The 16,459-nt window shown below is 43.1% G+C and overlaps 1 protein-coding gene across 3 annotated transcripts in view; it reads right to left on the reverse strand.

Annotated features, from left to right (window-relative positions):
* Positions 1–16,459, reverse strand: part of fsip1 (fibrous sheath interacting protein 1) — a 109,812-nt gene that overhangs the window by 42,036 nt on the left and 51,317 nt on the right. For all 3 annotated transcript variants that reach the window (XM_061968936.2, XM_061968935.2, XM_061968937.2), the window contains exon 9: positions 10,252–10,404. In XM_061968936.2, coding sequence (XP_061824920.2) covers positions 10,252–10,404 — 153 coding nt within the window. The remainder of the gene's footprint in view (positions 1–10,251; positions 10,405–16,459) is intronic.

Here is a 16,459-nt window from a genome sequence, read left to right on the forward strand (position 1 = left end):
AAAAACTTGATCTGCTTCGGCCACACCTTCACTCATTACACAAATACAGATCACCAGATATGGTTAAATCTAAAGAATTTAAGTTAATACAGCTAGGAGTTACAAAATATGTATTAAAATGATGATAAACTCAAAATACTTGATAAATAAGTGTGCACAAAGGGTCCTATTCTCCCATGTGCTTAAAGTTGAACTGCAATTTTTGTAAAGTTTTGCCTATCGTTCACAATCATTATGACAGACATGACGACTGATGGATTTTTTTATTTTATAATGCATTCCAACTCGTTTCTATGTTGCATGTATGTGCATGGAAACATAGTGAGTCATTACGTTATCATGCACTAAATTAGTTCGTTTTTTTGTATTTTCACACCTATGTGTGAAGTCCAAGTGTCCATGCACTTTCTCCAATGCGACTACCGGTCTTACGCCATGTGCCTCCCGTACGCTGGGGGGTGCTTATTATATTTTAGCGCGGTTAAATGAGTTCCTTTTCCGGTTGACATACAGTATGACGTCACACAAGCCACCTGCAGATCCTTGTTTTAAGTGATGTCCCCTGTAATATTGGCACAAATTACAAATATTACATCTGTAATGGCTATGTTGATGTTAAATAGCAGACAGCATCACAAAATTATCTTGGATTGCGCTACGAACATGACACTACGAACATGGCACTACCACCAAGAATGTATCAGAGCGGATGCAGGTCTGAAGCAGAGACCGACCGGCGGAAGAGTTTTCCAAAGGAATTTTCGGACGAAGAATCATAGAAACAAAACTTTTGAATGTCTCCGAGTTCATTCAAGCCTCTGTAGATTGACGGAAGGAGTTTTAAATCAGAAGGAATAGACCGCTCGTGCCACGGTCGATACTGTTCCAAATGAAGTTTGCAATGTTCTGGACTATCTTGCCAATTATAGCAGAATATTGCAGAATACAGAGTTATTGTTAATGAGTTTGGAGTGCACAAATGTAGCGTGAAGAGATTTGTGTACGCTTTATTATTCACATTTAATATACCTGTTTCATTATCTGTATCTATCTCATTCGTATTTTATTCCGGAGTCCGAATTAAGCCGGTATTTTACATTTCATTAGCTACCTTCTTAAATACATTTCTGTTTCTTTTTTTCTACCATCGACGTACTTCAAAATGTTCTGTTCTATTAATGTGTGAAGCAAATAAAAAGTATCCTCTTCATGACAGTTGTTGCAAGGTTTTTATTGAGTGGTATCTGCTTCCAGGTTGTATTCCGCGCGGTAAACTGGTGCATGCGCAATACGAAGGGTCCTCTCCGGCCACACACACCCCCTCGATAGAGATCTGGTTTCCAATCGCATAATCCAGGTGTGTTAGTCCGACTTTTCAAAAACCAAATACGATCGGATTTAAGTGTTTCCATGGGCTGTAGGAGGCTTATTTAGTGCCAAACTATTTATAAATCGGACTAATTTAGTGCATGGACACATACTGACTGCTTAACAAACATGCTGTACTAAACAGAATTCTTAGAAAGGAACTACAATTTTTCCTGGAATTTTTTCTATCATCCACAATCCTTATGAGACAAAAAACATTTGAAAATTGTTTTAATGCATTCTAACTTGTACAGTTGTTACACGCTTGCAATAGGTGGCTAACAATGTATGTAATGGGATTCGCTCTATTCCGCCTATAAAGCACTATATATGGGGTTCTAGCAATTGGCTTTGGGTAGGAGGCGGGACTTTCGGAAAGGGACGGAAAAGGACTTGTCATTGTGGGGTAAAAAGTCGTTCGAGTATAGCAGGGAAAAGAGGAGAGACGTACGTTTGTGCTCGTTGTACGATTGTATTGCACTCTGTCAAATAAAGACAAGACAAACTGAGAATTTGTATGAGCCTACATTCCTGGAATATTACACTGGTTTCAGAAGTAAAAACTTTGATTTCAAAAGGGGATTTTGTCGCGGTTGTGGACCACGTGGTAGCTCGTTAGCTCCAGTCTGTGAGTTAGCTAAGCTGCAAGCTAATGAGGATATTTAGCTTCAAGGTCAATACATAGCCTCAGTCTCACCAAGACTCATATTGTGCCTCCTTGTGGCCATGCACGGGAATGCCCCGCACGGTAACTGGCATCTCGCAAAGCCAGGCTAAACCAGTAGGGGATCTCTGAGCTGCAGTGGTCCCTAGAAGTTGGGTGTGCAGGCCCACACGAATGTGGACACACCCTGGCTCCCCACCAACCACTGCTCAGAGCACCAACTTGTCGTTACCAATACCATCTTTCAGCAGCGTACCAACTCATCCATAATAGAGGTGCTTTTTAGCACACAGACAACTACGCTGGCTAGGTCATGAGATCTGCATGCCTGCAGCCTGTCTTCCACAACAGATCCTCTTCGGTCAACTCCAATATGGCCACAGGTCTGCAGGAGGGCAACGTACGCGCTTTAAGGACCACATGAAGGTGCTCCTCAAGAATTGCAACATCCCCCCTTCAAACCTGGAAGGTATTCTCTCAGGTGTCTCCCATCTGGAGGAAAAGACAACTCTGTGACGTGCAGAGAAACGGCATGAGCGGGCTGCAAGAACTACCCAACCAGGTTCAACACACACCTGCCCCATGTGTGAAAAAATGTGTGGATCAGCAATTGGTCTTCACAGCCACATGAGGAGGCATGAGCGCACCAAGCGCTAAACACCCCCTTTCCTCTCAGGAGTTATGAAGTCATCATCGACAGCGATGGACTGCCATAAGCAAGTAAGCATAGAGTCACTTACATGCTGATGCACTGAATCAGTTTACCACCGACCTGTTTGTCAGGGCCATCTCTCCCAGTGGCCTGCGCGTGCAAGTGCAACTTCAGTACCTGAAGTCCCTGCAAGAGGCACTGAAAGTTGCCATGAAGAAGGAGATACTGAGGAACGCGGCTACGGCCTGTGGACTGGAAATGAAAACTCATTCAATGAGGTTAGCGTCATCATGCCCAGCTTTTTTATGGTTAAGGAGGCCCTTGTCGTGAAACCGGGAAACGGCTCTGGGCCCGCATATCCCTGACTATCACCGCGGGCCTACGTTGCCAGTCCAGGTGCGTCATCTACCGGAAGGAGCCCGTCGGCACAGCAAGGAAGGAGGGGCTCCATCCCCCCCAGAAGCAGACGACAGCATGTCTCCGCTTCCGGTCAACTGAAGGAGCCCAATGGCACCGCCAGTGGGGAAGAGCTCCATCCCACAGAGGTAGATGACAGCAGTGCCTACTGCGGGCCTGGTGGACAGGTTGTCGGCAACGCTGGTAAGACCGGATGTTCTGCCAAGAGGGACACCACTCAAGCATACAGCGGTGCAGCTCCGCTAGCTTGCTCCAATGGTTGGGAAAGGGTTTCTGTGGTTTTGTGAGGGGGGCAAGCGGATTCGCTATCTAGTTTTAGTGGCGGACGTACAAGTCTACTGCATCTTAGGGGCTGGACATCTTCTAAGACATGAGGAAGGGAACACTTAACAATCTTGGGGGTGGGGTCCTCCAATTGCCATAGGTCCCCTAACTTTTGGCCCCCCGAACTCTTCCCCGCCCGCCCGAACACTATTGATGCCCTACATCGCCCTTGAATACTTCTCCTGTCCTCCCCCCTTCCCCTTCAGTTAATGACAGGGGTAATGTTTGCTACTCGAGGGTGCCAGCCAGGGCCGGCCCGTGGCATAGGCCGTATAGGCAAATGCTAAGGGCGCCGTCCATCAGGGGGCGCCACGCCAGTGCCACAAATGTTGGAGAAAAAAAAAGAAAAAAAAAAAGTTGGTATTATTATTTCTAAATACAAAAAATAATCCCACGTTAATTAAAATGCAAAGTAAAGCCTATTTAATAGAAATATTATTTGTTACAACATTACGCCAACTCCCCCCCCCCTCCCCCCCACCCCCCCCCCCACCCTCTCCCCCGCACGGTGCGCCCCTCCCTTCCCGTATCATAACTCTTTTTGGACGTCACCACATCAAAAAATCAACACAAGATGTCAAAACGGCCAAAACTGTCAGGTGCCCAGGGAAGAAAAAAGAGAAAAGAAGAGGAGTAGAAACGAGAAAAGACAGAGTTAGCAGGTAGGTAATGTTAGCCTACATGAAATTATTTGTCTGTTACAGAATGTGATAGTAACCTGGCTTTTTAGCATTAAGCTAATGTTACATGATTCGGCAATTGCTAATCAATACATAGCTAGTTCTGTTTTAACGTCGGGTTAATATTGTGGAGGGGGCTAAATTGTTATGGAAAATAATAATGTAACGCTAGGTAATTACAGTACTCACCTTACATTCCTCAGGGACATTTGTATTAGATCTTTTAAGCAGGTGTTTTTTGTTTACATTATTGCCTTCTGGTTAGCTAATGTTTGCCCTGCAGGTAATAGTCACTTGTCCACCCCTTTATATATTAGGTATAGTTGTAAGTAAAATTAAAAGGTCAAAGACAAAGCTATTCGGTTTCTTGTGAGTATATACATTTCACTGCCGATGTGGGGGGGCGCCACCTAAAATCTTGCCTAGGGCGCCAGATTGGTTAGGGCCGGGCCTGGTGCCAGCTAATGGCGGCCCCATCCATTAACGCCCATCAGCATCCTTCCCTCCTGGCCCTGGACCCAGGGTGTGGAGAGAGGAGTACGGAGACCTGGAGAAGCAGCAGCAGAAGTAGCTGAAACAGCTGCTGATAAAATGAGGAACGCTGAGTGGAAGCAAGTGCAGGAGAGCTCATCTTACAATGAGTGGAGCCCAGCAGCGCCTGCCTGGGAGGCGTTGGCACCATTCTCCAAAGTTACCAAGGCTCTGTGAGCCATGTTCAAATCGCAGCGGACAGCCCAAGGCATGCTGCAGCCGGCATTCAAGGCGTCAGCCACGGGGCAAGAACTGTGGCAGGTGGTGGTGCCGAAGGGCCTACAAGGGGCAGTGCTTAGGGCAGTGCACAGGACAGGCGTTTCTGGTCACTTTGGGCTTGCCAAAACACTAAATCACCTGCGACTGGGGTTCTATTGGGGCCGGCAGAAGAGAGATGTGGAAAATTTCTACCTCCGCCGTGACCTCTGTGTTGCCCGCAAAGGCCCCACCGGGCGCTCGCAAGCAGTGAAGTGAAGTGAAGTGAATTACATTTATATAGCGCTTTTTCTCAAGTAACTCAAAGCGCTTTACATTGTGAAACCCAATATCTAAGTTACATTTAAACCAGTGTGGGTGGCACTGGGAGCAGGTGGGTAAAGTGTCTTGCCCAAGGACACAACGGCAGTGACTAGGATGGCGAAAGCGGGGATCGAACCTGCAACCCTCAAGTTGCTGGCACGGCCGCTCCACCAACCGAGCTATACCGCCCCTCACTGTTCCAACAGTTTGCAGTGGGATGCTCCATGGACAGGGTGGGGCTCATTTACAAACCCCGTTTCCATATGAATTGGGAAATTGTGTTAGATGTAAATACAAACGGAATACAATGATTTGCAAATCCTTTCCAACCCATATTCAATTGAATGCACTACAAAGACAAGATATTTGATGTTTTGCAAATAATAATTAACTTAGAATTGGCTGCAACACGTGCCAAAGTAGTTGGGAAAGGGCATGTTCATCACTGTGTTACATCACCTTTTCTTTTAACAACACTCAATAAACGATTGGGAACTGAGGAAACTAATTGTTGAAGCTTTGAAAGTGGAGTTCTTTCCCATTCTTGTTTTATGTAGAGCTTCAGTCGTTCAACAGTCCGGGGTCTCCGCTGTCGTATTTTACGCTTCATAATGCGCCACACATTTTCGATGGGAGACAGGTCTGGACTGCAGGCAGGCCAGGAAAGTACCCGCACTCTTTTTTTTACGAAGCCACGCTGTTGTAACACGTGCTGAATGTGGCTTGGCATGCTGAAATAAGCAGGGGCGTCCATGAAAAATACGGCGCTTAGATGGCAGCATATGTTGTTCCAAAACCTGTATGTAAGTTACCCATGTCTTGGGCACCAATACACCCCCATACCATCACAGATGCTGGCTTTTCAACTTTGCGCCTATAACAATCTACTTTTATACCCAATCATGGCACCCACCTGTTCCCAATTTGCCTGTTCACCTGTGGGATGTTCCAAATAAGTGTTTGATGAGCATTCCTCAACTTTATCAGTATTTATTGCCACCTTTCCCAACTTCTTTGTCACGTGTTGCTGGCATCAAATTCTAAAGTTAATGATTATTTGCAAAAAAAAAAAAGTTTATCAGTTTGAACATCAAATATGTTGTCTTTGTAGCATATTCAACTGAATATGGGTTGAAAATGATTTGCAAATCATTGTATTCAGTTTATATTTACATCTAACACAATTTCCCAACTCTTATGGAAGCGGGGTTTGTAGATAAACCTATGGATAACGGAGACATATATGTGCAGTTGTGCACTGAGCTCCAAAAGCCGTAGATGTTATGTGACTGGGCCGGCACGGGTGGAAATCGGGAGAAATTCGGGAGAATGGTTGTCCCGGGAGATTTTCGGTAGAGGTACTGAAATTCGGGAGTCTCTCGGAAAATTCGGGAGGGTTGGCAAGTATGTATAGGAGTGCTCCTTAAACTTAATTGATTTTAATAGCCATAGTGTTATTTTAGAGTAGTGCTTTGGGGGTTGTGAAGACTGGATGCACTGATAGAATCAGTCAAAAAGGTGGAGTTCTATGGGTGTTTTTTATCTTCACTTTTATCATTTTCACCATAAATGGCAGGTTTTTGTGGTAGTCCATATCACCCATCCCTACTGGCAGGTGTAGCCCGTGGGCCTTACATTTGACACCTGTGGTCTAAATGTCTTAGATTATCATTACAGTAATTACAGGAAACTAACAATATTGCTTTTCAACCATTTCAATTTCTTCAGTCTGGTTGTGCACAGACAACATATCTTTGGGTGTACGTCCAGCCCCTGTTTTCCAGGCAAGAACGTTTCTTTCCACCAGAACCTCCTCTGTTTTCAGGTCAACTCTGCAGTGCTGTGCAAGTTGGTTTACACTGCTATCATCTGTGCAACATTTCCCTGTTTGCAAGTTGCCTGCTTTTCCATGCACAACACTGTCCTTATGTGTTTGGGCCATCTTATGCTTACAAAAGATGACTGAAGCTTTCTTACACTTCCAATTTCAACCATTGAGATGTATTGAGTGTTTGTTGTGTAAGTATAATACAGTGCCAAAACGTTGTGAGCGAAAAGATCTCGCAAGTGCAAAAATTTGAATCACACGAACCTCCTGGGGGCTAAGCCCCTCCTCTTCTTCAAACCCTGACTTTAGCGCAAACAAGAGAATAGGGCCCATTGTGTGCCCACCCATACCATCCATCCATCATACCTTTTCTGTGAATTTTGCATCCCATATAAAACTACGCACAAAACATGCAACATGCATACATTTTAGACAAATTCAGTAGTAAAATACAGAATAGAGTTATGGCTGTAGTACAAATCAACTTTCTGACTAAAGTGGGTAGGGAAAAAAGCCCTCTTAGACACATTTCATGAAGGTAATTATATTCCCGCAAAAAAAAAAGCCTCAATGGACTAAAATACAGGGCAGAAAGTCTTGCTCAGGTACTGTTGCAGGTTGAATGCAAAAAGTGTCTAAAGACAGCAGCAATTAAGAAATTACTGGTAATGAAGACAGCTTTAGAGCAAAGTTTCTTAATGATGCCAGGAATAGGTTTTGTTTGCATGTCATTGAGGCCTTGTTTAATGTCAGGGTGTGACAGCCATGTCAGTGTATTTTATTACCCCTTAGTTATTTCATCGTCACATTAGTCAGACTACATCATGCCAGTGTAGAGCTGCATGAGACCCAGGTGTTTTTAATTTTGATGTACAAACCCCGTTTCCATATGAGTTGGGAAATTGTGTTGGATGTAAATATAAACGGAATACAATGATTTGCAAATCCTTTTCAACCCATATTCAATTGAATGCACTACAAAGACAAGATAGTTGATGTTCAAACTCATAAACTTATTTTTTTTTTTGCAAATAACAATTAACTTAGAATTTCATGGCTGCAACATGTGCCAAAGCAGGTGGGAAAGGGCATGTTCACCACTGTGTTACATGGCCTTTTCTTTTAACAAAACTCAGTAAATGTTTAGGAACTGAGGAGACACATTTTTTAAGCTTCTCAGGTGGAATTCTTTTCCATTCTTGCTTGATGTACAGCTTAAGTTGTTCAACAGTCCGTGGGTCTCCGTTGTGGTATTTTAGGCCTCATAATGCGCCACACATTTTCAATGGGAGACAGGTTTGGACTACAGGCAGGCCAGTCTAGTACCCGCACTCTTTTACTATGAAGCCACGTTGATGTAACACGTGGCTTGGCATTGTCTTGCTGAAATAAGCAGGGGCGTCCATGGTAACGTTGCTTGGATGGCAACATATGTTGTTCCAAAACCTGTATGTACCTTTCAGCATTAATGGCGCCTTCACAGATGTGTAAGTGACTCATGTCTTGGGCACTAATACACCCCATACCATCACAGATGCTGGCTTTTCAACTTTGCACCTATAACAATCCGGTGGTTCTTTTCCTCAGTTTCCAAAAACAATTTGAAATATGGACTCCTCAGACCACAGAACACTTTTCCACTTTGTATCAGTCCATCTTAGATGAGCTCAGGCCCAGCGAAGCCGACGGCGTTTCTGGGTGTTGTTGATAAACAGTTTTCGCCTTGCATAGGAGAGTTTTAACTTGCACTTACAGATGTAGCGACGAACTGTAGTTACTGACAGTGGGTTTCTGAAGTGTTCCTGAGCCCATGTGGTGATATCCTTTACACACTGATGTTGCTTGTTGATGCAGTACAGCCTGAGGGATCAAAGGTCACGGGCTTAGCTGCTTACGTGCAGTGATTTCTCCAGATTCTCTGAACCCTTTGATGATATTACGGACATAGATGGTGAAATCCCTAAATTCCTTACAATAGCTGGTTGAGAAAGGTTTTTCTTAAACTGTTCAACAATTTGCTCACACATTTGTTGACAAAGTGGTGATCCTCGCCCCATCCTTGTTTGTGAATGACTGAGCATTTCATGGAATCTACTTTTATACCCAATCATGGCACCCATCTGTTCCCAATTTGCCTGTTCACCTGTGGGATGTTCCAAATAAGTGTTTGATGAGCATTCCTCAACTTTATCAGTATTTATTGCCACCTTTCCCAACTTCTTTGTCATGTGTTGCTGGCATCAAATTCTAAAGTTAATGATTATTTGCAAAAAAAAAAATGTATCAGTTTGAACATCAAATATGTTGTCTTTGTAGCATATTCAACTGAATATGGGTTGAAAATGATTTGCAAATCATTGTATTCCGTTTATATTTACATCTAACACAATTTCCCAACTCATATGGAAACGGGGTTTGTATTTAATTTGTTGCACATGTTTCATTCAGCATCCAAAAGGGGGGTTGTATTGATTAAAAATGTAAACAGGCAAAGTCTTCATTTGTGATTTTAGATGCGTTCATGATCCAAATGAGCAATTATGTCCCCTCCCCCTAAAATCCCAGTTTACAAAAAATATATAATCTACTGCTATATACGAACATATACTGTAAATATATTGATAATATAGAACAGAGAAGGCATGTATTTACTGCAACAAACATGAACAAAGTAATTCATGATTATTATTAGTATCTTAAGGATATTTTCTCTGACAATCTGCAAGCCAATAAAAACAGACCCGCTCCTGACCCTGCTTTGGACCAAGAAAAGTGTAAGAAAGGCAAGAACACCCATAACAAGACTCTCTCACTTTTTGTTTCTGAAGCTTTCTTGCATTTCGATCTATAGCTATAGCATTTGAAGAGAGAGTTGTAACTCTACTGAGGCTACTAAATGCAGCCACGGACCAAAAGGGCTTTCTAGGGCCATTAAGAATGCCGAGAAGCCATGAAGCATTAGGTTGGACATAAGGACAATAGCTGATTCTTCTTCCAAACGAAGCAAAGCTAATCACAGAATAAACTGTAACATATCTAAAAAGATGGAAAAGTGAGGAAAAGGAAACAGTGGCCTTGTAATGTGACAAAGCCTGCACTGTTTTTTATCAACCTCACTGTAAACGACCTTTGTGCTTGTAATAATTTGTCATGTATGCGCATGAGATCAACAAAGGAGGGTGTCTTAATAAAAAGCACAGGTTGTGTGTTAATGACGCGCATTTTTGCCTTGTGAGTGTGTGTGAAAACATGGCTGCTGCCAACTCACTGTCATCTCCTGGCCCTGGCCCAGAAGGTCCAGCTGCCGTTGGATCTCCTGGAGCTGCATCTCTTGTGTTCTCATCTCCTTGATATCCTGCAGGACCTTCTCTCCTGGCTGAGCGTCACAATCGCGCTTCGGCCCGATGTCCGAGCCACGTTCCTGATAGACAACAGACACAAAAGCGATTCTCACGCAGAGCCAACAGCTCACAGAGCATGCTGATGTACTTGGGTACTGTCCTAGAATCGCACTCCCAGCTGATGGATCCCACATTTGGGAGCAGATCCATGTAGCAGTTCATCATAATTAATTTGAGTTGAAATATTTAAATTGCTTCAAGACTTGTGATGCTCATTGCTGTGGCGTTCTGCTGCTTAGCAAATAATCACATCAGGTATGCAACAGTACCCAAGGAAGCCAGAATACTTTTGAAAAATACTCACAAACTCTTGGTTAAATATCAATTACTTACAAGTCAAAATATAAGGTGAACAATGAAAAGAGGCTAATCAGGCATCTACACTCTCTGTACTTTCTACAGACAGATAGTGAATTTAAATATTAAGTTTTGCACCAGATGCATTTCCTGATACAACTCTGTCTTTATGTGGCCTTTCGACCGGCACAAGACTTTTAGTGGCTGGATGTTCGAGCATTGGCAGGAAACTGAAGCCAGCAACATGTACTACTACACTACCAACACCTCAATTACCTCAACAACCTTGTAGGACAAAAACGTGAGTCCAAAATATAATACACTGAACCGCCATACTGTCCAGAGAAATTGTTGTTGGGTGCATCGTCCACTAGAGATGGAAGTATCTATTACGTGGTATCACAAATGATTGATTGTAATTAGGGATGTCCGATAATGGCTTTTTGCTGATATCCGATATTCCGATATTGTCCAACTCTTTAATTACCGATACCGATATCAACCAATACATGCAATCGTGGAATTAAGACAGTATTATGCCTAATTTGGACAACCAGGTATGGTGAAGATAAGGTACTTTTTTTTTTTAATTAATAAAATAAGATAAATAAATTAAAAACATTTTCTTGAATAAAAAAGAAAGTAAAACAATATAAAAACAGTTACATATAAACTAGTAATTAATGAAAATGAGTAAAATTAACTGTTAAAGGTTAGTACTATTAGTGGACCAGCAGCACGCACAATCATGTATGTAGGAACCAGAATATTAATAACAGAAAGAAACAACCCTTTTGTGTGAATGAGTCTAAATGAGTGTAAATGGGGGAGGGGGTTATTTTGGGTTGGTGCACTAATTGTAAGTGTATCTTGTGTTTTTTATGTTGATTTAATTAAAAAAACAAAACGATACCGATAATAAAAAAACGATACCGATAATTTCCGATATTATCGGCCGATAATATCGGCAGGCCGATATTATCGAACATCTCTAATTGTAATGTATGAATGAAAAAAGTGTGTGTGTCATTTCCAGATCTTTGAGGGCAGGGATATCCAAAGTGATATTTTTTTTAGTGGTCCATGGCACAATCTAAACAAAAAATAAACATGCCCCGGATTAGAAGATACACAGAAAAAAACTAATAAAAAATACAGCTGGCCCAAATCCCTCCAAAAACAGGAACTGAAAATCAAACTGTCCGATGACCTGTTTATGGTCTTTAATGGTTCCCCTGCGTCCTTTCGTGTACAAGGTTCGACTGTATGCTAAAGCTCTTAAAAAGGTTTTAATAAGCACAATATTATTAATATTAGTGAATAATAATCCATTTATCCATTTTCTAGACCGCTTATCCTTGTTAGGGTAAACAGTAAACTAGACTTTATCCCAGCTGATTCACGCACTAATATAAATAAGAAGAAATTAAATATCTCAAGGAAGTTGATTAAGGTAGTTATTAGTCTAATTTGTGTGGTGAAAAAAAAAGGACAGTAAGTTAGATGTTTTGTTCAGATAGTTTGGCATATTGTACTGTATTGTAATTTTATTGGGAAGACCGCCTAGCCCAGCGTTTCTCAAAGTGTGGGGCGCGCCTCACTGGTGGGGAATAGAGACATGACAGGTGGGGCGCGAAGAACGGGAGGACATTTCACTTTAATTATTATTTTTAAAATTATATTCTTAGATTTTTTTTTTTTACTATGCTTTCATTTTCTATACACACTGTAAATCACTTTGTGATTCTGTCTGTGGAATCCGCTATATAAATAAATGTAAATTACTTATTTTTCCTGTAGGCTTTAAATTTTTCGGTAGGAGCGAAAGTTTGACAGACATAGCAACAGTAACTAATGGGGGCGGGGCTAAGCGGATCAAACTTTCGCGCGGATGGGTAGCAGGCTAATGTGTGGACCACAATTACACAAAATGGATACATTTGTGACTGGCACCTCAAAGGTCGTCGAACCAGAGCCAGCGCCTGCAGAAAAACAAAAATCTGACGGGCCTAATCAACCATAAAGCCAACCGAAAAGAAAATATGATGAAGGGTATCTTGCTCTTGGATTCACGGCAGTGGTGGTGGAGGCAGAGGAGAGACCCTGTGTGTTCTGTGTCTAAAAGCGCTAGCAGCAGACAGCATGAAACCCAACAAATTAAAGAGACACCTCGAGACCACACACCCCAATCACGTCAATAAGCCACTTGATTTCTTTCAAAGAAAACTGACAGAGTACCGTCAACAGGAGAAGCGCATGGTAAAAGCTACATCAGTAAACAGTAACGCTCAAATGGCTTCATATAGAGTTGCATACATAATTGCACAATGCAAAAAAACACATGTTATGTCCTCGGTTTCACCTATGTGCTTATTTAGGTGTCTTAATTTAATAATAATCAGGCAACACGTTTCAACTCAATGCCTCGGATCGCTCCCGTTTATTAACAACTTCGAGAGTCCAAACTCTCCCTCCCTCCCGTGACGTCACACACTGAACACATGCTACGGTGGCTCGGACATGACAAAACAGTACATGACACCTCACACAATTGCTGAGCAGCTCATTCTCCCCGCTGCAATAGACCTGGTGTCAGTCATGCTTAGTTATTTTATTTATTATTGAACTTGATGCAAGTTATACCACAGCTGCACAGTTATTTTATTTATTATTGAACTTGATGTTATGTTATGTTATTGAGTTTGAATGTATACAACTTGATGTTACTTGATCCATCCATCCATCCATTTTCTACCGCTTATTCCCTTTGGGGTTGCGGGGGGCGCTGGAGCCTATCTCAGCTACAATCGGGCGGAAGGCGGGGTACACCCTGGACAAGTCGCCACCTCATCGCAGGGCCAACACAGATAGACAGACAACATTCACACTCACATCCACACACTAGGGCCAATTTACTTGATGTTCAATAAATTTGAAAATGTTAAGCTTGGCATTAGCGTTCTGTTGGGGCGATGGGGGCAGGTGGGGCTTGAAAACTCCCCCCTTGTCCAAAGTGGGGGATGACAAAAAAAGTTTGAGAACCACTGGCCTAGCCCCACAAGCAACCGGGTCCCCACAAGCCCAACTCCCCCTCCCCACCAGGACAGCACAACGGGGCCCGCCCCACTCAAGTCGGCTGCAAAAGCACTGGGCCACGGGAATCACTCGCTCCACCTGCAGAGACCCCAACGTTGGATATGGAACATTCAGCAACTGCCCTGGCAGAGCCTCTCCCTGAGGAAAGACGAAAAAAAAGGAAAAAAGGAGATCACAGGCGCGCACTACCGCAGCAGCTGTCCGCCGTGCAACACTGCAGAATACCATGTGATGCACCGAGGCGACATGATAGACCGCACGCCGCGACTAGATCCAGCAGGCCGCCACCAAGACGGGCACCCAAAAGAGGTTGAGTGGCGGGACCAAGGGGCCCCAGAAACGCAGCCTGGTTGCAGCATCTCGAGACGCCGACTGCTATGGGCAAGCAGGTTCCAAGAGCGTCCCAAAAGATAAATAATAATAATGAATGAAATTAAAAAAACACAAATAAATATATATATCGAAAAAATATACACGTATACACACATATACATACATAAACACACTCATGCACACACATACTAACATATATACACATAATAATAATAATAATAATAATAATAATAGCCCTGCGATGAGGTGGCGACTTGTCCAGGGTGTACCCCGCCTTCCGCCCGATTGTAGCTGAGATAGGCTCCAGCGCCCCCCGCGACCCCAAAGGGAATAAGCGGTAGAAAATGGATGGATGGATAATAATAATAGTGGATTACATTTATATAGCGCTTTTCTGGACACTCAAAGCACTTCATAGAGAAGTGAGAACCCATCATTCATTCACACTTGGTGGTGGTAAGTTATTTTCGTAGCCAGAGCTGCCCTGGGGTAGACTGACGGAAGCCTGGCTGCCAGTTTGCGCCTACGGCCCCTCCGACCATCACCCATCATTCATCATTCATTTACCAGTGTGAGCGACACTGGGGGCAAGGGTGAAGTGTCCTGCCCAAGGACACAACGGCAGCGATTTGGATGTCAAGAGGCAGGGAGCGAACCTGCAACCCTCGGGTTTCTGGCACGGCTGCTCTACCCACTACGCCATGCCGCGCCGACTACGCCATACATACTGTATATACATACATACACACACATACATACAGCCATACATACACACATTATCATATAACAATAATAATTACATACATATACACACACACATACTGTATATAAACAAACAAATTCATATATAGGCCAGCGAAGCAGCGTTCAAGCCACGGAACCACCATCCACCGAGAATCAGCTGATCAGCCCCCACCCCCACAGGTCTGGCCGCGCTCTTCCTGCCCTTGGGACAACCCTTGACAAGCCCGCACCCAGACGACAGCACGAAATCGGGCACAAAGTACGCCCAGGTAGAATGCAAGGGAAGAACCGGCCGACACCCCAACCAACATGACAACAAACAAAAACAAAGCCGGCAAGTTTGTCAGCCTGGACAACCATGTGCTGTCACAAAGCACAATGGCGGCTACATCCTCGCACTGGATTCAGCAGCCACGGGTGCCCACATCACAAATAAATGGCAGCAAAGACAACCGCTGCAAAAGCCGTGACAGCCAGCACCACCTGAACAAAACAAAATGACTGGAAAACCACGACCAACAACCACACGCAAACAAAAACATGAGACCAGCCAGCACCAGCCCGCTAGTCAGCCCAAACACCAGAGGTGGGACCAAGTCATTGTTTTGCAAGTCACAAGTAAGTCTCAAGTCTTTGCCCTCAAGTCTTGAGTCAAGTCCCGAGTCAAGACAGGCAAGTCCCGAGTCAAGTCCAAAGTCAAGACTGGAAAGTCTCACGTCAAGTCCCAAGTCCTGCATTTTGAGTTTCGAGTCCTTTCAAGTCCTTTCAACCACAGACTAATATATTTACACAGATTGTGTATGCTTTTAAAACGCTGTATTTATTTATTAAAACAAGTGCATTTGAAATTGCAGGAACAAAAATAGTGCTGACATTGCACTTTATAATAGCACTATTAACCAGTCATTTTAAACATTTAACTCATTCCTTTACAGAACAAACACATTTGAAAAAACAAGTGCAACTGTACTTATTTGCACAAAAGTGTTAACATTGTATTTCCATGGCATATTGCATTGTAACTAGTTCCACAGCAGTTTCTATCCTGTTCTTACCTTATCTCATTGATCTCATCTCATACTGTATGTGTGTTGATGTGTGTGTGGACATGAAAAACATAACAAATACATGAACATAACAATGAACAGAGTTGTACTTTTTAGATGTCAGGGTCCTATGCAATATGTACACATATTCTTAATATAGTATACATTTTAACTGACCTTTATTTGACTATGTTTGTCTTTTTGTAGGTGGCTAAAATACGCAGTGCTGCTGACCGCCGTCTAACGTTACGTTACTGTGTGTGATACATTGACTAACGTAACGTTATGTGTAGGTACCTCATGCAACCCTGCTTAAAAAAAATCACTTGACAAAAAGTATGAATAAGGTAGCAAACTACAGTGGACGCAACAGATTGCCGTGTTTGCAATGACGTTATAACCATAGACATCTTATAAGTAGAAGCAGCATTGGCTGCTGTGACGCGAGCAATTTGGCCGCCATCTTGAAGTGGTGATTAGGAGCCAGCGAGCAGCCTAAACTGATAGTTGACAGGTTGAAAACAAAGATGCAGGGCTGGTTTTCAGCGTTTTCCTGCTC

The sequence above is a fragment of the Nerophis lumbriciformis genome, linkage group LG08 (assembly GCF_033978685.3).
Source record: "Nerophis lumbriciformis linkage group LG08, RoL_Nlum_v2.1, whole genome shotgun sequence".
NCBI lineage: Eukaryota > Metazoa > Chordata > Actinopteri > Syngnathiformes > Syngnathidae > Nerophis > Nerophis lumbriciformis.